The 27,458-nt window shown below is 39.6% G+C and overlaps 1 protein-coding gene and 1 long non-coding RNA gene across 17 annotated transcripts in view; one reads left to right on the top strand and one right to left on the bottom strand.

The window, feature by feature from the left end:
* The window catches only part of ARL15 (ARF like GTPase 15), a 436,720-nt gene that overhangs the window by 295,518 nt on the left and 113,744 nt on the right, over window positions 1-27,458 (bottom strand). The window contains exons 1-2 of one of the 16 annotated variants that reach the window (XM_035291579.3): window positions 23,387-23,582; window positions 4,276-4,386 (exon numbers count right to left, since the gene is read on the bottom strand). The exons of 13 other annotated variants lie outside the window; for them this stretch is intronic. In XM_035291579.3, the coding sequence (XP_035147470.2) occupies window positions 4,276-4,278 (3 nt within the window). In that variant the 5' untranslated portion in view covers window positions 4,279-4,386; window positions 23,387-23,582. Of the gene's footprint in view, window positions 1-4,275; window positions 4,387-23,386; window positions 23,583-27,458 lie in introns of those variants that run through there. 2 more of the 16 variants (XM_078365507.1, XM_035291578.3) reach the window with 2 other exon arrangements.
* LOC144581457 (uncharacterized) overlaps window positions 23,675-27,458 on the top strand; it is a 35,141-nt gene continuing 31,357 nt past the window's right edge. Inside the window, exon 1 of the long non-coding RNA XR_013532312.1 lies at window positions 23,675-23,735. This is a non-coding gene — a long non-coding RNA (uncharacterized LOC144581457). The remainder of the gene's footprint in view (window positions 23,736-27,458) is intronic.

Here is a 27,458-nt window from a genome sequence, read left to right as displayed (position 1 = left end):
TAGTTATTACAAGGCAGAATCTTTGAAATAAACCACAGACTCTTAGAAATAAACATGTATTTGAAATGACTGAATAAACCAATCCTATGGTTAACAGGAACAGTGTCAGATTTCGAGTCAACAAGATAAAACTTTTAAGAGTATGCTGCTTCCAATGTGGAAGGAATGGTCAGGTTTTCTGAGTCAGTTCCTAAAAACTATAGAGTTTTCATTTGTTTTTTGCTTTAAAACTTAATGAAGCTTTGAATCCTATAGTCAATTTACTTAAAATTACTCATTTTGGCCTCTAGACTATACTGTACCAAAGTTCATTGTGTGTGTCTCCTACAGCAGCTCTTGCATTGTGAAGAGTAAGCCCTTTTCACTGTTGTACAATGCAAAACACAATGCTGTCGGCAGTCCTGACAGCAAGCGGCAAACTCAGGCCTCATTCCCAGGCCAGACACTGAGGCATTGTGTAACTCTGTTCAAGCCTCATAAACCTATCCATGCTTCAGTTTCCCCATGATTAACCAGTAATGTTTTAACACTCTCTGCCACTTCCTTTCTTCAAGAGGATGTTATGAGGTCTGGGTGTAATACATTATGCTACTAAAAAAGGCGCCATACGGGTAAATAACTGTTCATCACGATGTTCATTTTCCCAAGATATCTTCGATGATAGTTAGCTTCCTTGGACAAGGGCCCGGCTGCCCAATATACAGCCCAGACTGTAGTACTTCCATCAGCCCAGCAGCCTCCACATGCTCCAGTGTATCCCAGATTAGCCCAAGACACTAAACACATACAACCTGTCCCCAGTCCCCTAGCAGCAAATAGAGAACAGAGCCAGTCTGAATATAAGTATAGTCTCAGGGGGGCCAACCAAGGTCATGGTCTCCATTGCCTAGACTGCTTCAGTTCACAGGCCTTTTCACACAGGGTCAGTTATGATTCTGTCTTTTTTAAAGAACCCAGTGTGTCCACTACGTTATGTCAGGACACAGGATATTTCCCATGCTGCATACCCACAAACTTCTAGAGCTGTATTTGAGGAAATGGTGTACCTAGGTCTTGAGAGAGGGCAAAGACCAGAATCATCAGTTATAACTGGCGATATTGTAGACTTTGGACAGATCATATAATCATATAATCAACAGCTGAAATAATGGATTAGCTTAAAAGCAGAAGCAAATCCCTTAGAAATATGTGCTTAAAAAGGAAGGTGACTCCGTATGTTCTCACTCATAAGTGGGTGTTGAACAAACAGATGTGGACTCAGGGAGAGGAGCATCACACACAGGTGACAGTTGGGGGAGGTAGGGGAGAGACAATGGGAGGTGGGGAGGGATAACATGGGGAGAAATGCCAGATACAGTATGCATCTAAAGTTAAATAAATAAATTTAAAAAAAAAAGAAGGTGACTACAAACATTGGAAATAAAGGAAAGCAAAAGATAAAATTGCTAGAGTAAAATAAGGACTGGCATTTCAGTCTGGTGACCTAGTACCAAGACAGCAAGATTATCTTAAAATGTCCCCATTTCTGTTAGGGACAGAAATAAGGTATTTATTTCCCCAACAGTGTCAGACTTTGTAGGTCTAACAGAACACTGTATATGATAGATACTTGATGAATAGTCCCTCATGTCAACACTGCAAAGCACTAATTAAGCAATTAATTGTACATTTCATTTTCCTCTATATTTCTACCTTAATGACTTCGGCTACCTCCAAATCACCACCAGTCCTTCATATGGTCTCGTGCACTTTGTGTTTCTATGCCACCCTGTTCATGTGCACACAAGAATAAAATTTCCTCCCCTCGTTCCTACTTGGCAAACTCCTACTCAAGATTCTGTTTAAAGGCCACCTCCTCTGAGAAGTCTTCAGTTCCTTCGGAGAGAACTAATCCTTTTTTCCACTTTTTGGTCCGGTACACACTAGCACTACAGCTAATACTGTGCCACATGTATTCTTTTCTAAGATTCATTGTGTGATAGAAATATTCACACAGATCCAAAGACATATTCATTCTTGGTCCTATTATTGGTTCAAAAAGCTTAATTTTACAGCTACCAAGGCACCAACACAGAGCAGCAAAGTTGTCCTACAAATATGTGTTTCTAGATGAGAATCTAGCTCCAAATCCTCCCACTTTGGCACTGGCCCCTGCATTGCCAGTATTTCCTACCATCCTGTTTCACTAAATTCCCAGCCCTTTGGGACATGGCATTTATTTCAATTGATGCTCTGTTTTTCATCATGAATACATGATTTTATTCTGAGCATGATTTCAATGTGATTGAAGCTCTGTATAGTTGCTGGAAACTTTTCTTCAGTCAGCTTCGGGACTTCCCCACAGCCAGACGACCCAAGCCCCACACTGTTTCCTTCTCATTTCAATACCAGTCTCGCCAGACAGAAACACAAGGTCTCCTAAGAAAGTTCACCAGGTCTTTCTCTATGTGGCCCAAGGGTGGGGCTGAGCACCGCCCTCAATAAATACTTGTTAGATTAATGAAACATCCATGAGTTGGTACCTAAAGGGAAGAGCAAAGTCACCCCTACCTTTAAGTGGGTATATTTCTCACGCAGCTGGCTTCCAAACCACAAAGAGGCAGCTATTCATTCTGACCCTCCTCTGACTCTCATAATGAAGAAAAAAATAAGATTCTAAAAGAAAGTCAGTTTCTAGAAGTATTCTCTAACACTAAGCATGTTCAGTGAGTAAAACATTAAGACATGCTTAAATATCTAAAATGGCTTGATTTAGAACAAAATATTTTCCAGGTCTGCAACAGTCAGATATGACTCTGTCTTTTGAAAATGTAACCCAATACAAAATAAAACAAACTACAAAATGTGTTACAGGATCTGTCAGAGCTGCTTGAGCTCTATAGGAGATACTGGGAGGGGCGGGTGTCTTAATAGATTAAAAACAAAACCAAAAACAGCTAATGCTATTGAACACCAGATAAAAGTGACTTACGGGTATTAATTCATCTATTCCCTAGAAAAGTACTATATGATTTCAATTTAAAGATGAGGAAACAGAGGCTTAAAGAAGTTAAGTAACTTGCCTATGTCAAACAAGGTTCAAACCCTGGCAGTCTGGCTCCTGAGCTGTTTTCCAAACTTCTTCAGTGATAAGCCTCTAACTTCTAAGGGCGTGTCATGCAAAGGAGACTTTAGACCCATTCTGTGTAGAGGGCGACACAGAGATAAGAAAACACACCAGAGAGCTATTAAGTGGCAGAGTTGGGGTTCAAGACAGGGTTATTCTGCTCCAGAGCTCTGGTTCATGCCCTCAAGTCAGGGATCAGAGCATCAGAAGTGGGTGCTCTGTTCTTTTGAGGGGGTGAAAGAGTGCTTTTAATAAGTATGCCTGTGTAACAGAAGAGAAAAACGCCCGGCAAAGGAAGGCAAAGATACAAGCCTTTGTATTGCTTCTTTACTTGTACCATCAGGTTTATGGCTAAAGTATCTCTCATTCCAGGCAAAGCGGACCCACAGCTTTTTTGGAGTTAGAGGAGTTGGGTGAGAAATAGTATCCTTAAGGTTCACGTCCTGCTGAATTAGACAGCAGGGGAGGAGGAGGAGAGGAGATTGGCTGGGATGGAAGAAAAGGGGATACCAAAGTGCTACTGGCTTCCCTCTTTCACAGGGTTTGCTTCTTTCCTTTAACCCTTTTTTGTCCTCTGGAAAGGACAAAACTTAACGTATTAAGAGAAGCCAGCCGGTTGCTCATACCTGTAATCCCTGCACTTTGGGAAGTCAAGGTGGGTGGATCATTTGAGGTCAGGAGTTCGAGATCAGCCTGGCCAATGTGGTGAGACCCCATCTCTACTAAAAATACAAAAATTACCAGGTGTGGTGCTATGTGCCTGTTGTCCCAGCTACTCAGAAGGCTGAGGCAGGAGACTCGCTTGAACCCCAGGGGACAGAGGTTGCACTGAGCCGAGATCATGCCACTGCTTTCCAGCTGGGCCACACAGTGAGACTGTCTTGAAAAATTTAAAAAAAAAAAGGAGAAGAAGCCCATGTGGGCTGCAGAGATTTCTAATCCTAAGCACAGCAGTAAGGGAAAAAAATCTCTTTGGAAACAGTCACAGATTATACATGTATATAAATTATACGTTAAAATATATGTGTATGCAAATTATATCTCAAAACAGTAAATAAATAAGCAAATACTAAATAAAATATTTTGGAGGAGATTATGGGAGAAAAATATATAAATAAACCGGGTTATGCAGAAAGGCCTGTGAAGGAGAAGGTCTATAATACGCATACCATCTCTTAGTTAATCCTGGCTTTCTAGTTGTAAGGAGAGAAACGAATATCGAATAGGTCCTGATGTCTTAGGGTAACTCGTGGTTCTTGTAAACAAGTTCCAAATGGCATCTATAACAAAAGAAATAATAAACAGGGCAATGGAGTGCTGTGAAGAGGCCCCTGGCTCCCAGACACATCCCAGCTGGAAGACTTCTCCACGTTCCAAGAGCAACCTATGTTTTGAGGTGGAAATCCTGTCATCCTTTAAGACCCTAGTGGGAAAAAACAACAAATTGTTTTTACAGAAGGTGGGTCAAACCTTTCAGCCATGTGGGCCGTTGGGAGCACACAGATGAAGGCTTTGGCCTGGAATTGTCCCAGGGCTGAGGCTTCTGGCCAATACATCACACTGCCTCAGGACACTAAGTCTGTCTTTGCCTTACCCTTTGTATTTCTCAATCCACATTCCTTTTTTGGGGTGAAATACTCCATTATTTCTGCTTTGTTCTGGGCTGTCTCCTGTCTCTGTCCCTATTAACTCGTGGCAACAAAAGAAACAAACAGAAGCAGGGGATTTCATGCTTAGCAGCTATAGACATTGGCCTCACGGCTTTGCAGAGGGGCAGACATCTGAGACTTTGAATGGAAGAGAGTGCCGCTGTGCTGAACCAGACCCGGGGCCCACGTGGCTCCCAGTCTGCATCAGTCATCCCTGATCAGGGGCATTCATGAGTCTCGGGATGTGGAATTCAAGAGGAACCAAACGTGAGGTTTTAAAAGTTAGGGCATGTATCTGATAATTAGATTTAAAGAAACAAGTTCAAGATTCTCATATAATTCCCAGCTATGCATAATTTCAGATCATTCTCACATTAGAAACAGATCAGAGGAATAGACTTTTTTTCTTTTATTAGGAAGAGAAGCTAAGTAAAAAAATGTTTCTTTTTGTAAAAATTGTAACTCTTATATTGTAATGGCTTGATAGGAAATCTAATTTTTAAAAATCAATTTTTATAATAACAGAATTATGCAATATAACCAGCAAGAAAATACCCAGGCATGAATGTCTGTAATGAGACCTAAGCTTTATATGCAATATTCATAAACATCTTGAAATCAGGGCCTCACCTAGGTCAGTTTCAGACCATGCACTATTTTCTCTCTAAAGAGCCAAGTAATACAATTTAAATGGAAGTGAATGAGAAACCAATGCATTTTACAGCAAATCTCTCTCTCCTTTTTTTTTTTTTTTTTTTTGGTGATTACCTGAACAGAACATTTCTAAACAGAAAGTAGGCATAAAAATACACAAACATTTTTAACATTCCTTTTTTCTATATTTTATACACTTGAGAAGAGTCAGGACATGAAAACATTTAAAAGGAGCTAGGTGGCCGGGCACCGTGGCTCATGCTGGTAATCCCAGCACTTCGGGAGGCCAATGGAGGAGGATCACTTGAGGTCAGGAGTTCGAAACCATCCTGTTCAACATAGCAAGATCCTATCTCTTCAAGACAAAAATTTTAAAATTAGCTATGTGTCAAGAACAGAAAATGAAATACTGCATGTTCTCACTCATAGGCAGGTGTTGAACAATGAGAAAACATGGACACAGGGAGGGGAGCACTACAAACTGGGGTCTGTTGGAGGGAATAGGGGAGGGACAGCAGGGGGTGGGGAGTTGGGGAGAAATAGCAGGGGGAAAAATGCTAGATATAGGTGAGGGGGAGGAAGGCAGCAAATCACACTGCCACATGTGTACCTATGCAACTATCTTACATGTTCTTCACATGTACCCCAAAACCTAAAATGCAATTAAAAAATAAATAAATAAAATAAAATTAGCTATGTGTCATGGTGTGTACCTGTAGTTCCAGGTCCTAAAAGGCTGAGGCAGGAGGATGGCTTGAGCCCAGGAGTTCAAGGCTGCAGTGAGCTATGATTGTTCCACTGCACTCCAGGATAGGCAATAGTATCTCAAAAAATAAAAACAACAAAAAACCAAAAGAGCTAGGCTCCATAAGTAAACCTTCAAATGGATTTAGGTATCACCAAAAAAAATTCCTAGGAAAGATCTCGATAAAGTAGATCCTTTCCATTCAAGAAAAGAGGAAAACAAACCAAAATTGATTTTCTTGTAGTCCCTAAAAGTGGAAATTCTATTCTATTCTTTACTTAACAATGTTTTTGGCTCCATAAAGATGGAGCTCAGTCCCACATATTCTTCTAGTTACCAATTTCTATGAATCTGTCCAACTTTGCCTCTACTTTCTCCCTGCTCCTCCCTGACCCCAATGCCTTTGTTCAGGACATCACCACAGGTTATCCTTTGGATAACCACACTATCTTTTCTCCTAATTGGTGTCGTTAGCTCAGGTCTTATCCTACTCCAATTTAGTCTCCAGAATACTATGTTTTTCCCCTGATTTAAAATATTTCTATAGCCACCCACAGTTGTTAGGATAAAGCACAGACTCCTTATCTAGGCAGACAAGGAGCTTTATGATCTGACCTTTGCCTTCATTTCTGATAGTTGTTACGGGGTTTACATGAAATAACGTCTAACACCTAAGACATGTTTTGACACACAAAACTTAATTGAAAATATTATTTTCCCCCATATACATGGCCCTCATGGCAATCATATGCACCACCATGCAGTTTCTGATCTATTTTCTTTCCTGCTCCATGTCAGCAAAGGGGCTGACTCCCTGCCTACACATCCTTCCTCACAGTTTTCCTCTGGCTGGCTCTTAGTCATCCTTCAAAATTCAGCTCAAAGATCCTTTCTTTCAAGATGACTTCTGTGACCCTCAGTCTGATTTAGATGACCTTCTCTAAACTCCCTTAGTACCCTTTCTATTCCACTATCATAACACTCATCATTCTGTCAAGTACAATTGATTTGCCGTCCATCTTCCCCCACTGGACTTAGAGCACTTGAATGCAGGCACTACTTCTAATTCAACTTTGGAACATGAGTGTCTGAGCAAGCCACGTGGTCAGATGTGCTCCCAGTGATGTGTGTGGCTGTGATTAAAAGCATGGTTAGACAAGCCTAAAATCAAACCTTATGGCAATTAGGACAAATTACTTCACTGATAGCTGTTACCTAATCTAGAAAATAGGAATCATCTCACAGGACTGCTGGGAGTAGTAAATAAGGTACTGTATACAAAATCCTCAGCACAGTACTCAATAATCAATAGGTGTTATTATCATCATGAGTGCTAATATTAGATTTTTCACTTATAATAGCATTTTCCTAAAGAAAACATTAGGATTCTTCTCATAGTAGACAATTACAGATAATTCAGGGTTTAGGTTTATTTTAACATCAATTTGGTCAAATATCTGATATGACATACCAAATCCCAATGGTGGCTAATGACATAAAGGCAGTCCTTTTGGTTTGCAATAATAACAACTAAAAGGTTATAATATGACATATAGTGAGACAATCATTGGATTTTTTTAAAACACACTTTCAAGAATTACTGGTCTATCCTAACAGTTAAATCGACTCTCTTTGAATGTAAATTTCTATGTAGACCTAGACAAAAGCATAACAGAGCAGAAGTGTCTGTAATCTCTGTACATCCTCAAATCACATTACTTCAATTACTGACAAAGACAAATGTTTACTATGGTCTAGCGCGGAGAAGCCAATACAGTGAACAAAATGCTATCTCGCCTCACACATCAACACACGTGCTAGACAGATTCTGATTGCAAAGTCTGTTATTGGTGATGAGAGAGGCAGAGAGGGCACAGCTGGATATTTCAGATCCACAGCTGAGCTGGCAACAGTGAGAGTTCAAGCCATCTTCTCACTTTAAAAGCTGGAAGGACTCTGTGAGAGTTAGTTAAAGGTGTGCTGTATTAAAGAGGCACTTTCTGACTACTGTCAAACTTCACAAGCAAAAGCTGAACACATAGATTAAGGCAGATGTTTGTGAGGTCACCTATCAGATGTCAACTGATCTCTTTCAGCACCCACAAATCACTTATCGAACATGAAATACCAAAACAAAAGTTTCCCTTCAAGATTAAATGTAGCATATGGATTTAATTTACGTTACGAATGCTTTTAGTATTTGCTTTATATTATGCTCTGAAATTAGCACAGGCACAAATGCCTTAAATTATGTGTCTTGAATTTATAGCCCAAATTACATAGATTATATAAGTACCATATACGGATTCATGAAGATATTAGAGAGACTCCATGGGCCTGATACGTTTAAGTATGGTTTTACTAGAATAAAGTCTGAGTAGCATCGACTTTTTTTTTTTTTGTCAAACAAAGCACTCACTCTATCAAAGAAGTTCTCAAACTACCAGGAAAACATGATACTTGAACATCCCAAGTGTTTCTTAAAAAGGTATGTCCTCCTTTTCCTTTTGTACAAAACAGGGTTCAGATTGCAAATGACACAAAAGCAATTTATTGGAAGGATACTGATAATTCACAGAATTGAAGAGAAGGATAAAGAACAGCAAGAACCAAGGCAGCCCAAGGTAACAGTTGTAAGTTGTAGGAGTTGCCACTTGTGCTAACTGCTTGCCACCCTGCACCAAACTCCACTGCAGCCATGAGAATGACATTGGAAGGCTCCAACACCACACTGTGCACCACTGAGCTGAAGTGTCTAACCAGCCAAGCCTTGCTGGGTTTCATGCTGGGGACCTGGCTGCCAGGTGGTTGAGAAAAAAATAGCTGCCCCCTGCCATCAGCAATGGAAGGAGTAAACCCTGATTCCAAGTTCCTGTGGGATTTTCTCCAAAGCAGGGCAGCTCAAACCAGTTATCGACTATAGATTTGGTCCTCTGGCCCAACAGATAGCAGAACTTACCTAGTACTACAATTGAAAGACATAAAATAGTCAGAACATATTTATTCATCTTCCAATTTCACAGACTGATTCTGACTGAATGTGCCAGAGTCTTGGGAACATTTGAGAGTCAGTCTGAACCAAGCCAGGGGACAGGATGAGGGCTGGTAGAAAACCTGGAGTGAATTTTCCTGAGCAAACATGTTTTGCCCTCTCAGTGTCCCATTTGTTATTTAATACTCAGTTCTATTCTACATGTATTCCCTTCTCCCTTTCTGTATTTTTACCGATAAATTATTACATGTAAGAAGACAAGCCTGGCTGTGAATGTAGAGGAGGCAAATGCCTGACAGTCCCTATGTTCATACTTGCATATTTTGCTTTCCTTTCACCTTCATATCTTATGGGGAGAAAATGGGACAGGACATACTTGAAGTCATGTGTAGCACCTAGCTTTTGTTAATTAAACACAAAAACTCAGTGGGATAGTCTGAGCTATTGTTTGCCACTAGCAATGTAGATAGATATAAACTCCTTAAGGATGTGTGACTAGCCATTCTTTTCTTTCTTTCTTTTTTAAAGAAAACCATTCTGGTTTTCAACTGTTTGTCTAACTAAGTAAGGTACAATCCTTCAAGTCTCCCTTTTCCAGTTTGCAAGTCACACCATAATTGTGAAGCAACTATTTATTACAACAAGAACAAAAAAACTACTCACTGGAACATGCAAAAAAAAAAGTACAGCAATCATATTTATGGTTAGCAATAAATAAATAAAGGTCCTTGGCTAACAAACTCAGCTTTCCCAAAAGGAAAAAACCTGAAGGCTCACAGTAAACTATCATGTTAAGAAAAAGACATGGGGGAACGGGAGTGGGAGGGAAAGGATTAGGTCAAGGCATGTGTTTTATTAGAAAAGGACATTAGGCCTCATTTGCTTGGTGAATCTGTGGAAATAATTTATGATATTCCGTACAAGGAATTATGACTCCATCCTGAACAGACTACTTAGCTCCTCATGGCTCTTCATAAGCAAGAAAGGGCATGTTCATGACTCTTTGACTTTAGTGTTAACGTTGATTTTATAATCACAATAATATTGGATACGAGGGTCCTCAAGGGAATTTTTCATGGACAAATTAGAGACAGTGTTTGCCAGATATAAAATATTCATCACGAAAGGAGTACATAAAATGTATCTGAGAGGATCAGGGCTCACTTGGGATCCACATAGGAGGAATAAGATGTCACCAGAAAAATGCAAGAATTCTCTGCTATGTAAAAATCTGAAACAAAGAACGTCAGTCTTAACAAATTCTGCATATATTAAAATAAGACCTCACTGTCACATAATCTGGGGGCATTCAGGTAGGATAGAGAATAAAAATAGCCCTGAAATTTTCTTAACAGGGCTTTCAAAGCAATATATAACAAGGACCCACAGCTCTCTTTTCAATCCGATTAATTTTAAATTTCTTACAAATTGCAAACTTCTCTTTGCCTGAAGTTTACATCTCAGGCTAACCTTTTTTTGTGTGTGAAATCATTAGGGTTTTCTACATATAGGTTCATATCATTGGCAAAGTCAAGGTGCAAAAATTAGTTGCAGGTCTATACACTAATAACAATTTAATAAAGAAAATGTCTCTACACTAATAATTAACAATCTGAAAACTAAATTATGAAAATAATTCCATTTATGATAGCATGGAAAAGAATACAACACTTAAGAACTAACTTAACTAAGGAGGTGAAACACTTGTACAACAAAAGCCACAAAACATTGCTGAAATAAATTAAAGAAGATACAAATAAATGAAAATACATCCCATGCTCACGGACTACATAACAATATAAGGCAATAATGTTAATGTGTCAAAAATACCCAAATGGATTCAATGCAATCCTATCAAAATCCAAATAATATTTTTATGGAAATAGAAAATCCCACCCTATGATTCATATGGAATCAAAAATGACAAAACAATCTTGAAAATAAAAAACAAAGCTGGAGGAGTTACACATCCATATTTCAAAACAAAGGTAAAGTAATCAAAATAGCATGCTATTAACATAAACACAGACATACAGAACACAATGAAATAGAGATCCCCAAAATAAACATTTGCATATATGGGCAAATGATTTTGGGCAAGGGTGCCAAGACCATTCAGTGGGAAAGAACAGTCTTTTCAATGAATGGTACTAGGAAAACTGGATATGCATATGCAAGAGAATAAAGTTGGACTCTTACCTAACGCCATATACAAAAGTTAACTCAAAATGAATAAAAGACCTAAAAGTATAAAACTCTTAGAAGAAAACATAGGGCAGAAGCTTCATGACATTGAATTTGGCAGTAATTTCTTAGACATGATACTACAGACAGATGAAAAAAGAAGCAATAGGCAAATTGGACTTTATCAAAACTAAAACAATTGGTATAACAAAAGAAAATGTAGATAGGGGAGCGGGGGAAGATGGTGCTGTAGAAGCAACTCAGAATTGCAGCTCTCAGTGAAGGCGCAGAGGGTGAGTGCGCGTCGCATTTCCAGACGGATCTTTGTTGCCCACAGAACAGGGAAATTCCCAGGTGTAGGAGAAACACAGGATGCCAGCGCAGCTGTTTTGGCTGGCACAGCCGTTTCAGCCGGCGCCACAGCACAGCGGCACTCCGCACAAAACGCACTGGTCTGGGTGCCCTGTTAAACTGGCAATTTGAGATTGGGGAGGGCAGATTAGCATATTCATCTGATTAAACGGGACTTGGACAGTGAGCCAGGCCAGGAGATTCCCGGGAAGCGACGTGTGAGCCGGCGCGGTGGGTCACTGCACGGGAAATCACACATATCCCAGTGCCCTTTCAGCAGGCGACTGAAACACCTGGGAGAGAGTCAACTGTTCAACTTAAAGAAAAAAAGCAAAAGGGCTCTGAGGCAGGGAGCCAGGTGATCAGGCTCAGCAGGTGCCACCCCCACAGGGACAAACAAAACGGTGATTCAAAACGCTCAGGGTTGAGAGTATCATGGCGGGCACAGCTGAACCCAGGATTTTGCAGCTCAGTGGGAGAGCGACATTCCGCCCCTACTGAGGTACTCTCCCATTGCTGACGCAGCCTGCCATTGCTGAGGCAATCCGCCATAAAAGAGAGAGTCCGCCAATACAGAGGCCGGCCACCATCACTACAGCAGTTCTAACCACAACCATATAAGCAGGACTACAGGGAATTACACTCAGCAGCAGGGCGGAGCCCCATGGCAGCAGGGCAGAGCCTCGGCAGGCAAATAGTGACTAAACTGCCTCCTATCTGGGCACGACAGTGCAACGGATACTCATAAATAAAGCCCTAACTCACCGAGACAGAGCATCTGAGGGAAAAAAGGGGTTTTATGTGTTCTGCTGCAGCAGACTTAAACAAACCTGCCTAGCAGCCCTGAATGAACGACGGAGCTCACAGCTCAGCACTTGAGCTCCTATAAAGTACAGACAGTCTGCTCAAGTAGCTCCCTGACCCCCGTATACCCAAAGAGTCACCTCAAAAAGGACTGATCAGACTGACATTTGGCGGGCATCATTCTGGGACAAAGATAGCAGAAGAAGAAACTGGTAGCATCCCTCACTGTTCTGCAGCTGCTACAGGTGTACCCCAGGCAAGCAGGGCCTGGAGTGGACCTCAGCAGTCTTACAGGAGAGGGGCTAGACTGTTAGAAGGAAAACTAAGAAACAGAAATACTTCATCATCAACAATCTGGGTGTCCACTCAGAGACCCAATCGAAAAATCAGCAACTACTCAGACGACAGGTGGCTAAATCCACAAAGATGGGAAGAAACCAGCGCAAAAAGGAGAAAAACACCAGAAACCAGAACACCTCACCTCCTACAAAGGACCAAAACTCCTCACCAGCAAGGGAATAAAGCTGGATGAAGAATGACTATGACAAAATGACAGAATCAGACTTCAGAAGGTGGGTAATGAGAAACTTCCGTGAGCTAAAAGAACATGTTCTAAATCAATGCAAAGAAACTAAGAACCTTGAAAAAAGATTTGAGGAAATGATAAGAAGAATGGACAACTTAGGAATATGAGTGAATTGAAGGAGCTGAAAAACACAACACGAGAACTTCGCAAAGCATGCACAAGTTTCAACAGTGGAATTGACCAAGCAGAAAAAAGGATATCAGAAGTTGAAGATCAACTCAATGAAATAAAATGAGAAACCAAGATTAGAGAAAAAAGCGCTAAAAGGAATGAACAAAGTCTCCAAGAAATGTGGGACTATGTGAAGAGACCTAATCTACGTTTGATAGGTGTACCAGAATGTGACGAAGAGAATGAATCCAAGCTGGAAAATACTCTTCAGGATATTATCCAGGAAAATTTCCCCAAACTAGCAAGGCAGGCCAATATCCAAGTCCAGGAAATACAGAGAACACCACAAAGATATTCTGCAACAAGAGCAACCCCAAGGCACATAATCGTCAGATTCACCAGGGTTGAAATGAAGGAGAAAATGCTAAGGGCAGCCAGAGAGAAAGGTTGGGTTACCCACAAAGGGAAGCCCATCAGACTCACAGCAGATCTCTTGGCAGAAACCCTACAAGCCAGAAGAGAGTGGGGTCCAATATTCAACATCCTTAAAGAAAAGAACTTTCAACCCAGAATTTCATATCCAGCCAAACTGAGCTTCATAAGTGAAGGAAAAATAAAATCCTTTGTGAACAAGCAAGTACTCAGAGATTTTGTCACCACCAGGTCTGCTTTACAAGAGCTCCTGAAAGAGGCACTACACATAGAAAGGAACAACCAGTACCAGCCATTCCAAAAACATAACAAATGCTAAAGAGCATCAACAAAATGAAGATTCTGCATCAACTAACGGGCAAAACAGCAAGCTAGCATCAAAATGGCAGTATCAAATTCACACATAACAATATTAACCCTAACTGTAAATGGGCTAAATGCACCAATCAAAAGCCACAGACTGGCTAATTGGATAAAAAGCCAAAACCCATCAGTGTGCTGTATCCAGGAGACCCATCTCACATGCAAGGATACACAAAGGCTCAAAATAAAGGAATGGAGGAAGATTTACCAAGCAAATGGAGAGCAAAAAAAAGCAGGTGTTGTAATTCCTGTCTCTGATAAAATAGACTTTAAAGCAACAAAGATCAAAAGAGACAAAGAAGGACATTACATAATGGTAAAAGGATCGATACAACAAGAAGAGCTAACGATCCTAAACATATATGGACCCAATACAGGAGCACCCAGATATATAAGGCAAGTTCTTAATGACTTACAAAGAGACTTAGACTCCCACACAATAATAGTGGGAGACTTTAACACTCCACTGTCAATATTAGACAGATCAACCAGACAGAAAATTAACAAGGATACCCACAGTTTGAACTCAGACCTGGAACAAGCAAACCTGATAGACATTTACAGAACTCTCCACCCCAAATCCACAGAATATACATTCTTCTCAGCACCACATCACACCCACTCTAAAATTGACCACATAATTGGAAGTAAAGCACTCCTCAGCAAATGCAAAACAACTGAAATCATAACAAACAGTCTCTCAGAACACAGTGCAATCAAGTTAGAACTCAGAATTCAGAAACTAACTCAGAACCGCACAGCTTCATGGAAACTGAACAACTGGCTCTTGAATGTTGATTGGATAAACAATGAAATGAAGGCAGAAATAAAGAAGTTCTTCGAAACCAACAAGAACGAAGCCACAACATACCAGAATCTCTGGGACACATTTAAAGCAGTCTCCAGAGGAAAATATATAGCAGTAAGTGCCCATATGAGAAGAGTGGAGATATCCAAAATTGACACCCTATTGTCAAAATTGAAAGATTTAGAGGAGCAAGATCAAAAAAACTCAAAACCTAGCAGAAGAGAAGAAATAACTAAGATCTGAGCAGAACTGAAGGAGATAGAGACACGAAAAACCCTTCAAAAAAATCAATAAATTCAAGAGCTGATTTTCTGAAAAGATCAACAAGATAGACAGACCACTAGTCAGACTGATAAAAAAGAAAAGAGAGAACAACCAAACAGATGCAATGAAAAACGATAAAAGGGAAATCACCACAGATTCCACAGAAATTCAAACGATCATCAGAGAATATTACAAACAACTCTATGCACATAAACTAGTAAACCTGGAAGAAATGGATAAATTCCTGGACACCTGTGTCCTCCTAAGCCTAAACCAGGAGGAAGCCAAAACTATGAATAGACCAATAACAAGGTCTGAAGTTGAGGAAGCAATTAAGAGCCTACCACACAAAAAAAGCCCAGGTCCAGATGGGTTCACAGACGAATTCTACCAGACACACAAAGAGGAGCTAGTACCATTCCTTCTGAAACTATTTCAAATAATCCAAAAAGAGAAAATCCTTCCTAATTCATTTTATGAGACCAGCATCATCCTGATACCAAAACCCGGCAGAGACTCAACAAGAAAAGAAAACTTCAGGCCAATATCCATGATGAACATAGATGCAAAAATCTTCAATAAAATATTGGCAAGCCGATTGCAACAGCACATCAAAAAGCTTATCCATCATGATCAAGTAGGATTCATCCCGGGGATGCAAGGCTGGTTCAACATACGCAAGTCTATAAACGTAATTCACCACATAAACAGAACCAAAATAAAAAACCACATGATTATCTCAATTGACGCAGAGAAGGCCTCTGACAAAATTCAACACCCCTTTATGCTAAAAACCCTCAATAAACTCGGTATCGATGGAATGTATCTCAAAATAATAAAAGCTATTTACGACAAACTAACAGCCAATACCATACTGAATGGGCAAAAACTGGAAGCATTCCCTTTGAAATCTGGCACTAGACAAGGATGCCCTCTCTCACCGCTCCTATTCAATATAGTACTGGAAGTTCTAGCTAGAGCAATCAGGCAAGAAAAAGAAATAAAGGGTATTCAAATAGGAAAGGAGGAAGCCAAATTGTCTCTATTTGCAGACGACATGATAGTATATCTAGAAGACCCCATCGCCTCAGCCCAAAAACTCCTGAAACTGATAAGCAACTTCAGCAAAGTCTCAAGATATAAAATCAATGTGCAAAAATCACAAGCATTCCTTTACACCAATAACAGACTTAAAGAGAGCCAAATCAAGAATGAACTGCCATTCACAATTGCTACAAAGAGAATAAAATACCTAGGAATACAACTTACAAGGAACGTAAGGGACCTCTTCAAGGAAAACTACAAACCACTGCTCAATGAAATAAGAGAGGACACAAACAGATAGAGAAACACTCCACGTTCATGGTTAGGAAGAATCAATATCATGAAAATGGCTATACTGCCCAAAGTAATTTACAGAATCAATGCTATCCCCATCAAGCTACCATTGACTTTCTTCATAGAACTGGAAAAAACCACCTTGAACTTCATATAAAACCAAAAGAAAGCCCGCATAGCCAAGTCAATTCTAAGCAAAAAGAACACAGCAGGAGGCATCACACTACCGGACTTCAAACTATACTACAAGGCTACAGTAATCAAAACAGCATGGTACCGGTACCAAAACAGAGATATAGAGCAATGGAACAGAACAGAGGCATCGGAGGCAACATAGCATATCTACAACTATACAGTCTTTGATAAACCTGACAAAAACAAGCAATGGGGAAAGGATTCCCTGTTTAACAAATGGTGTTGGGAAAACTGGCTAGCCATGTGCAGAAAGCAGAAACTGGACCCCTTCCTGACACCTTACACTAAAATTAACTCCACATGGATTAAAGACTTAAACATAAGACCTGGCACCATAAAAACCCTAGAAGAAAATCTAGGCAAAACCATTCAGGACATAGGAGTAGGCAAGGACTTCATGACCAAAACACCAAAAGCATTGGCAACAAAAGCCAAAATAGACAAATGGGACCTAATCAGACTCCACAGTTTCTGCACGGCAAAAGAAACAGTCACTAGAGTGAATTGGCAATCAACAGAATGGGAAAAAATTTTTGCAGTTTACCCATCTGACAAAGGGCTGACATCCAGAATTTACAAAGAACTCAAACAGATTTACAAGAAAAAGACAAACAAGCCCATCCAAAAATGGGCAAAGGATATGAACAGACACTTTACAAAAGAAGACATACATGAGGCCAACAAACATATGAAAAAATGCTCATGATCACTGGTCATTAGAGAGATGCAAATCAAAACCACATTGAGATACCATCTCACGCCAGTTAGAATGGCGATCATTAAAAAATGTGGAGACAAAACAGATGCTGGAGAGGATGTGGAGAAATAGGAATACTTTTACACTGCTGGTGGGAGTGTAAATTAGTTCAACCATTGTGGAAGGCAGTGTGGCGATTCCTCAAGGACGTAGAAATAGAAATTCCATTTGACCCAGCAATCCCATTACTGGGTATATATCCAAAGGACTATAAATCGGTCTACTATAAGGACACATGCACACGAATGTTCATTGCAGCACTGTTTACAATAGCAAAGACCTAGAACCAACCCAAATGCCCATCGATGATAGACTGGACTGGGAAAATGTGGCACATATACACCATGGAATATTATGCAGCAATCAAAAATGATGAGTTCATGTCCTTTGCAGGGACATGGATGAATCTGGAGAACATCAGTCTCAGCAAACTGACACAAGAACAGAAAATGAAACACCGCATATTCTCACTCATAGGCGGGTGATGAACAATGAGAACACATGGACACAGGGAAGGGAGTACTACACACTGGGGTCTACTGGGGGGAATAGGGGAGGGGCAGTGGGGGCGGGGGAGCTGGGGAGGGATAGCATGGGGAGAAATGCCAAATGTGGGTGAAGGGGCGGAAGGTAGCAAAACACACTGCCATGTGTGTACCTATGCAACTATCTTGCATGTTCTGCACATGTACCCCAAAACCTAAAACGCAATAAAAATTTAAAAAAAAAGAAAATGTAAATAGTTTAAAAAGGCAGTCCATAGAATGGAAAAAAATATTTGTAAATCATGTCTCTAATAAGAAATCAATATCCAGAATATGTAGAGAAACCCTAAAACTAAACAATAAAAAAACTCAGTTCAAAAATGGACAAAGAATTTGAAATGACATTTCTCCAAAGAAGATATATAAAAGGCTAATTAAGTACATGAAAACATGCTCAATATCACTAATCATCAGGGAAATGCAAGTCAAAACTACAGTGAGGATTGGGTGCGGTGGCTCGTGTCTGTAATTCTAGCACTTCGGGAGGCCAAGGCAGGCGGATCACTTGAGATCAGAAATTCGAGACCAGCCTGGTCAACAAGGTGAAATTTCGTTTCTACTAAAAATACAAAAAAAATTAGCCAGGTGTGGTAGTGTGCACCTGTGATCCCAGCTACTCAGGAGGCTGAGGCAGGAGAATTGCTTGAACCCAGAAGGTAGAGGTTGCAGTGAGCCAAAATCTCCCTACTGCACTACAGCCTGGGTAATAGACTGAGACACTGTCTCAAAAAAAAAAAAAAACCTACAGTGAGATATCATTTATTAATATATCCATTATGATGGCTACTGTCTTATTCTGTTCCTGCTGCCATAATAAAATATCTGAGACTGGGTAATTTACAAAGAACAGAAGCTTATTTTCTCACAGTTCTAGAGGCTGGGAAGTCCAAGATCAAAGCACTGGCATTTGGTGTTTGGTGAAGGCCTTCTGCTACATCTTCACATAGCAGAAGATGGAAGGGCAAACAGGGCCTAGCTAGTCTCCTGAAAGCACTGTATAAAAGTATTAACCCCATTTATGAGGCCATAGCTCCCAGACTTAATCACCTCCTGAAAGTCTCACCTTTTAATACCATCACATTGGGTCTTAAGTTCCAACATAGGAATTTGGGGGAAGACATGTACATGTACATTTTTGAAAAAAACGAACCCACAGCAATTTAGCACTCATCCCAAACCTATTCCTCCTGAAACTTTCCTCCTTAGTTAACAACAACTCTATTTTTTTTTTTAGTTGTTCAGGCCAAAAAGTATAGAATAATCCTTGGCACCTCTTTTTCTCTCAAACCACACATCCAATCAATCTGAAAATTCTGTCAGCAATTAGCTTCAAAATATATCCAGACTCCAACTACTTCTCACCACCTCTACCCTTACCACCCCAATCTAAGCCATCACCATCTCTTGCTTTGATTATTCCAAAGTCCCACACTGGCTCCCTGCTTTCACTCAAACCTCCCTATAGTCTACAGCACAGTGGCCAGAGTGATCCTGTTTACAGATACCAGATCAAGTCTCTTTCCCATTCAAAATACTCCAAAGGCTCCCATCTCACTCAGGCAAAAAATGAAAGCTCTTACAGGAGACTACAGTGTCCTATAAAATCTGCCACTACCTTCTGCCTCCCCCACTCCTAACTATTTCTATGACAACATCTACTACTATTTCTTCTCTCAGTCAGCTGCTCCAAGCAAACTGGCCTTCTTGCAGTTCCTGATCCATGCTAGGTAACATCCAACTTCAGGACCTTTGCTCTTACCATTCCCTCTGCCTAGAAATCTCTTGCCCTAGATATACACGATTCATAGTCACTCCTTTATGTTGTTTGGGTCTTTACTCACATATCACCTTTTCAGTGAGACCTGCCCTGATCACTCTATTAAGAACTGTAACCTCTCCCACCACAATGTGTTCTATCCCCCTTACATGTTCTCCCACAGAACTTACTGTCTTCTAACCTACTCAGTAATTTCCTTATTTATTTGTTTATTGTCAGTCTCCCCTCACTAGAACATAAGTCCCACAAAGGCAAGAACTTTTGCAATTGTTTAATTAAATTATTTCCTAGCCTTTTATTATTGGACAGAGGCTAATGGAATTCTATATTCTAGCCATATTTTTCTTGAATGGAAGGAACATATATCCTTTTAAATCACACCCTAGTACATTTGGCAAATCTTATACTTTTATCTGACTCCTCCTGTGTTTTTTCTTCCTCTAGAATTATTACACTAAGGTCACGCTAATGACAAAAGAGTGGGGCTGGGGGGTGGGTGATCTAGGCAGAGTTTTAAAGTTTGCTAATCTTTACAAGAAGGCACAAGAGGAGAAACCAGTCAGTCTGGTGAGAAAAAACCAGAAAACAAAACTTAAGTGTTTTAAGAGGGAGGAGGTAACCAACTAAGATGAATGTTTCTGAGTAGTTAGATCAGAACACACAGATAACCATTGTATCTGGGAATAGGGTGATCTTCACAAGCACCATCTTACTGGGGTGGTGAAGACAGAAAGCAAAGATATGTATTTAGGTCCAGTGATACTTTTCATTTGACATGTTTCACGTAGGGACATTCCTTTCATTCCCAGGGCTTCAACTATTTTGATGACTTCTGAATCCTGTATCTGCTTCAACCTCCCGCTCTGGAGAGCCAAACTAGTTTTTAAATTTCCTGTTAAACATCTCTAGATAACCCTAAGGTACTCTCAAACTAACAAAAATCCAAATTCAGTATCAATCCTATGACTCACAAAAGAAACTTGCTCCTTCTTCCTATATTTCCTATTTCAGTAAATGGCAGCATCATCCAATCCATCATCCAAAGCTTATCTCAATACTTTCTCTCTCATACTGTCCACAGTTGATGCAAGTCTCCTATTTGTGTTGATTTCCCCTCTTAAATATTTCTGTAATACTCTAATCCAGGGGTATCCAACCCCCAAGAAGTGAACCGGTACTGGTCCATGGCTGGTTAGGAACCAGGCCTCACAGCAGGAGGTGAGCAGCAGGTGGGCAAGGGAGCATTGTGGCTTGAGCTCCACCTCCTATCAGATCAGCTTCAGCATTAGATTCTCATAGAAGTGGGAACCCTATTGTGAACTGCACATGTGAAGGATCTAGGTTGCACATTCCTTATGATAATCTAATACCTAATGATCTGAGGTGGAACAGTGTCATCCTGATTCCATCCCCTTGACCCCAGTGCATGGAAAAATTGTCTTCCACAAAAGTGGTCCCTGGTGTCAAAAAGCTTGGGGACCTCTGCTCTAATCTATTCCTATTGTTTTACAATAAAGTCTTCATTATTTTTTGCCAGAATCATAACTACTTCAACTTAAGTACTGTATCTAGCACATCATAGGTGCTCAATAAACATCTGTTGATTTCCTGAAATAGCTCACATGCTGTTATAAATTACTCAGATCTATGTTTACAAAATTAATGCTTTCCCTTATAAAAAGCTTTGTTGAATTTTTTAAAAAGCAAACTGAATAATTGGGGGCTAAGATATCATGGATGATAGTACCTGTAAATAAAAACATCCCCAAACAGAAAGTTCTGTTGGACTTGGGTGTCTCCTGGAAGACTATGGTAGTGAACATTAAAATCCTGATGGCCGTGCACTGGAATTATTCCAACTGACTATTACTTTCTCTAGTCCCTTCTTATCCACCCAGTTTTCTTTGACAATATGCTTCCTCTTCATAACTTAACTCTATCTTGCCTAAAAGCTGTAACTTCAAGCAAAGAACTTAAGCATTTCTAAAGCAAACAAAATACATGACATAAATTATTATCAGAGGCATGGACCCACTGAGATGTTCATTTTGAACAAGAAGAGGTAAGTCATGCCTGGAAGAACAGAGGCAAGGATAAGAGATGCAAGGCTTCTCATCTCTCCTCCATTTTTATGAGACCCACAACATAGTCTTAATACCAATAACCTCCATAGGGCCTCACCAAGAAAGGATAGAAAAGACCTCAGAAGTATTTTGGCCGTAAAACATTTTTGAATCAAGTTAGAGAAAGTTATGAAATCCACAGTTGTCATACTTGACTTGCATCCAGAAACACAATTCAAATGAAGCATGTAGTCTAAATGGTTGATAGTTTTCAGCTGGCTGTACTTTCCAGCCACCTAATATGAAAAATCTAATCTCACCCTAATAAAGATCTTTGACCTGGCAAAAAAAGAAATATATACCTTTGTGGTAGAGTGAGGAGAGGAGGGGGTGTAACAGATAGAATGACTTTACAGGGTTTTATACTTTTAAACACTAATATTTATAGATTAAAAACTGTCTGAAAGGTTAAGCTTGGAAAGAATCTACTTCAGATACTTGATACAGCACAGGCATAAAATGAACCATGTTTGATCTAACTTGTACCACGGGAGAATTTTACCTGTAGCTTTACCAGCTTCCCAAAAGGACTTCCTAGTGATGCTCCTTAAAATCCCAAAGGCCTGCGTAGTGAGGTATCTCACAAAGAGTAGGGTGTCCCAGTACTCCTCTACTAGTAAATGGAAATGATATGGAGACATCTTGAGACACTCAGGATGTTTATTTACTCAGAAAGTAAATCTACATTCCTTTGGTCCTACAGGCATTATCATTCTTATTTCTCAAGGTCCAAGGTCCCTAACTACTTCTCTCCACTTAAGGCTCAGACTACATTCTGTACTCTCAAAATACTTAGTTCAGGTTTCCAATGAACTACGTACTTAACTATGTACAAGCCAAATCAAGCCACTTGTGGCCAATATATACCTGGTCAGCAAGGCTCAAGATGGATCCTATATTCAGACTATCATCAATGAAAATACAGAAAAAAAAGTCAATCCAGACTTTACTGTAGTCACCCTTTATTCATTAGGAATCACATAAAAAGCTCACACAAGAATTTTAAAAAAGGTTACAAAACATGGTGATCATTTAAATAGCTACAAAAACAACTGAAGGCCTCATGGTCATTTCACAAGCTAAAGAAGGAAATAATTTGCTCTTTCTATTAATCTGACAGTTGGCCCAACCTCTGGTATTTCAGGAGATCTTTTTTCTGTTATCTCTAGTCTACTTATAAGCACATATCAGGATACACAATTTAATTTTTTCTCTATTTTTTCTCATGTCTAAAGTAATACCTATAATGAATAACTTGATCAGTCAGAAATGTGTAAAGGATAAAAGAAATATTCCTCCATATTCAAAACTCCTATTCAATCTTTCAACTTTTCTATGCATATACTAGTGTGTGTGTGTGTGTGTGTGTGGTGTGTGTGTGTGTGTGTGTCTTTCTCTTTTTTTTTAGTACAAAAATGGAATCACAGTATGCATACAGTTATATAATTAGTTCATTATTTTCCTGACAACTGAATATTAGTCCTATTATTAGGATGAGCAAACAGACCCAAACAACAGTTAATTTGGCAAAGGTGACTCAGCTAATAAGTGATGGAGTGGGGATCAAACCCAGAAATCTGGCTGTAGGGTTTAAGTGCTTACCTTCCAAATGGTGGAAAAGCTGTAGCCCATCTTCTCTTGTATGCTACTGAGCAAACCTGTGATCTTCTGACGAATGTCCTAGGACATATTCATCAAAACAGAAGAGTGTTCTACCTGATTCTTTTTAATGTTAGCATCAAATTTTATTGTATCAGTCTCCATTTGGTGGCTAAATACATGGTTAATTTTCAACTATATAGAATTTAGATTTTTGGAGCTAGAAAATAGCTTAAAGAATATGTATTGTGACATCAGAAGTTCTCAAGATAGATGAACATACTAAAGCCCAAAATACTGAAGAATATTCATCAAGAAGAGCACAGGTTTGCTTGGGAGCAGACAGGAGAAGGTAGGCTGCAGCTTTTTCCACTATTTAGAAGTTGGGCACTCAAATTCTAGAGTCAGATTTCTGGGTTTGATTCCCACTCCAACACTTAGCCACCTTTGACAAATCACCTAAGAAACTGGGCCACCTCTGCCAAGTCATCATTCTGTTTTCTCATCCCAATAATGGGACAGTTGTTATCAGGATTAAATTAGTTATAAAGTACTTAAAGTAGTGCCTTAGAAATAAATAATAATTACTATTATTTATACCACACTATTTCAAGCTTACCTCAAAAAATTATTAAAATTTCTGTTCTTGGTGTGGGTAGAACAGAAAACACAAACTTTTGGTTGTTATTTGAGATTTTGGCATTTACACATTCAATGCTATTTCTTCATTATTCTTTAATCATTAAAATATAAAACTGATTAAACAGCTACAGTGGGATATATTGAATTATAAAAGATTTGAGTATATTAAACAGAAACAGGATTCTAAACAGAAATGTGAACATATATTTATGCTAGAATTGTTTGTTACCTATATAAACCTCCTTCAAATGAGAAATGGAAGAAAACAAGAAAATCAAAATCATCAGTCCTCCTGTATTTTCATTCATATGAGTTTCACAGTAAAGGATGAACACTTTAAACTCTGAAAAATACACTAGTCAATATATACTGATTCTCCAGCAGTAAAAATAGTTGGGATATTTTTGGAAACTGGTATGTTCATTTCAGCTCTTCAAAATATATAGATTTGTACTTTCTTTCATATTGGTGGTAATTGTTTTCAGTTTTTATTTTATTTACTTTTTTTTTGAGATGGAGCCTTGCTCCATCACCCAGGCTGGAGTGCAGTGGCACAATCTTGGCTCCCTGCAACCTCCGTCTCCCAGATTCAAGCAATTCTCCTGCCTCAGCCTCCTGAGTAGGTGGGATTACAGGCACGTCCCACCACTCCCGGCTAATTTTTTGTATTTTTAGTAGAGATGGGGTTTCACTGTGTTAGCCAGGATGGCCTCGATGTCCTGTGAACTCGTGATCCACCCGCCTTGGCCTCTCAATGTGCTGGGATTACAGGCGTGAGCCAAAGTACCCAGTCTCAGGTTTTTTTTTTTGTTTTGTTTTAATTTTTTTACTTCAACCCACTACACTGAAGTGTAGTAGCAGAATCCAAATTGTTTGAACATCTTTCAGCAGTAAGAACACAATGTTATCGTCAATACATTGTAAAAAAGCAGCATGAACTTGTCTGGGTATTCTCTAGGTAATGAGAAATATCTCATGAATGCCAGGGAAAGAACTTTAAATGACTGCTCTTTTAACACACCTTTCAGGCAAATGTCTTAAGGCCAGTGTCATAGAAAAGCACCTGAGTGGGAGGGGGTGCCCCAACTTCATGATCACACTAGCTCTGAACATAATTAAAACTAATCCTTTTACCTGCCTACATTTCTTACAAGCACTCTGTTCAGTACAGTACATAAAAAAGGTCTGCATGTTTTGCACCAAGATTCAATCAGTACTTCAACATTTGGGGGGGAAATGCAAGTCCAAACAACAGCAGCTCATTCACTTATATAAAACATTCAGCTATTTAAAAAGGCTTAGAAAACACAGAGCATAATGGTATATCGAAATGACAAGTCTTTGTCGGAGGCACTGCCTCCAGATTTGCTTACCTCCAACTTTGAGAAGCAGCCAAGATACGAAAACACTAAAAACTTATGCCATGACTTGCATTAAGAAACAGGCTATAGAAACAAGTGTTTACCAGTTGAGGGTACTTAAGTTACACAAGGAAGGATAATAAAAAAATTGTTTCAAAAACTAGTTGATATAATCATAAACCAGCACCCTAAAACAGTTACCTGTACTAGGGTTAGGCAGAGGTCAGCATTGCTCTGTCCTCACATTCATGGTATAACCAAGAGAAAATATAGAGAATATCTTGACTTAGGTGCCACAGAAAATACATTTGGCAATAAGCATCTCAGCTGTCGATGACAAACTTTTTATATTTTATTCCTCTTTCTACACTCTATCACAGACAAGTGAAAAATAACAACTCAATAAACTGAACCATAATTATACTTTTTCTGCAGTGTTGCTTCTTACTCTTTATTGAAACATGACTTATAACAACAAAAAGCCTCCTTCTCAACTAATCAGGTTTACTTCACCACGTTTTCACAGTTCAGTTGGATGATCACAATATATACAACACCTACACCCTTTGTCTCCGCTTAAATCCCTCATATTCAGTGGGTTAGGGGGAAAAAAGGTTGAGTGATTCTCATTTACCTCAATAGCTTTCCTTGGTTTTACCCTCAGTTCAAAGCTATGGCTTACCAGAAAGAAGACCAGAGTACAGTATCTCCATGGCCTTAGTCCTGACTCTATAACGAATCACTTTGAGTTTCTTTTCCAAGGCACACCTGTTTCTATCCTTCCCAATTCCTTCACCCTACACCTCACCAACTACCCCACACCCACCACATCACCGTGAAAGGAATAACCTTTTGTGTTTTCAAAGTCTGAGAAATGACAAAGATTCTTTGCTTGGCCAAACTTTAGTCAGGTTTCCAAACCTCCTAAACCCATCTGCGCACTTCTTTGTGAAGTTCCATATTAGCCAAGAGCCTGGCTAAGTGACTTTAGCAAGAACCCCCATATCTAATTTGATCATCCTTCTCCTCCATCATCCCCCAGGTGATGTCTGATCACCTCAGCCAGTCTTCAGCAAGAATCCTGTTAGGTTGGTTTAGCCAGAGAACCCCTTACCCCTTATGTTTCCTTTTAGAAATTTTCCATCTACTGACCCCCACCTGGCTCTTTGGCTATAAATTCCTACTTCCCCATGCTGTATTGAAATTGAACTCAATCTTTCCTCTTCCTTTGCAAGAACCCATTGCAGTGGTCCCTATACCTACGGTGACGGTTCTGAATAGTCTTCCTGAGCTTTATTGAGCATCATTGAATAATTTTTATTTAACATGTAAGCCAAAGTCACAATGGACCATCTCCCTGACCTCCTAACTTTAGTAACTAGGGCCTCTTAGAAAACCTCAAGCCAGAAATTTTAAATTACACAGGGATAAAAATCAACTGAGTGAGCTACGTAACTGGCAGGAAATTCAAAGCAAGGAAGAATTCCCACACGGCACAAAAACACGGGTACCAGCTAGAGTATATGGCACAAATAAATTCAAAATTTGACATTTTAAAAGTCATATGAATGAGCTCTCTCTTTAGCTCAAGTTTAATGACTCCTGTCCCTTTAAGAAGTTTATCACTTATTTCTTAGGCAAGTGTAATTAAGAAACAACCACCCATATTGTAGTAGAATAATTAAGGCAGAAAAAATATGTGTATTTGTGTGATACAGCGGTGTGGTAGGCAGAATAATGGCTCCTCCAAAAGATATCCACATCCTAACCCCTGGAACCTGTGACTGTTATGTTACATGGCTGGGGGGCATTAAGCTTACTAATTAGTCGACCTTACAAAGATTATCCTGAATTAATCCAGGTAGGCTCAATGTAATCACAATTGTAGGAAGGAGGAAGGCAGAAGAGTCAAAATCAGGGAGATGGCATTGTGAGAAAGACTGACTAATCACCAATGGCATTGAAAATGAAACGGGGCCAACAGCCAGGGAATTCAGGTGATCTGTGGAAGCAGGAAAAGGCAAGAAAATGGATTCTCCTCTAAAGCCTGCAAAAAGGAATGGAGCTTGGCT

The sequence above is a fragment of the Callithrix jacchus genome, chromosome 2 (assembly GCF_049354715.1).
Source record: "Callithrix jacchus isolate 240 chromosome 2, calJac240_pri, whole genome shotgun sequence".
Taxonomy (NCBI): domain Eukaryota; kingdom Metazoa; phylum Chordata; class Mammalia; order Primates; family Cebidae; genus Callithrix; species Callithrix jacchus.
The sequence above is the reverse complement of the archived record's forward strand: the minus strand, read 5'-3'. Positions and strand labels throughout refer to the sequence as shown.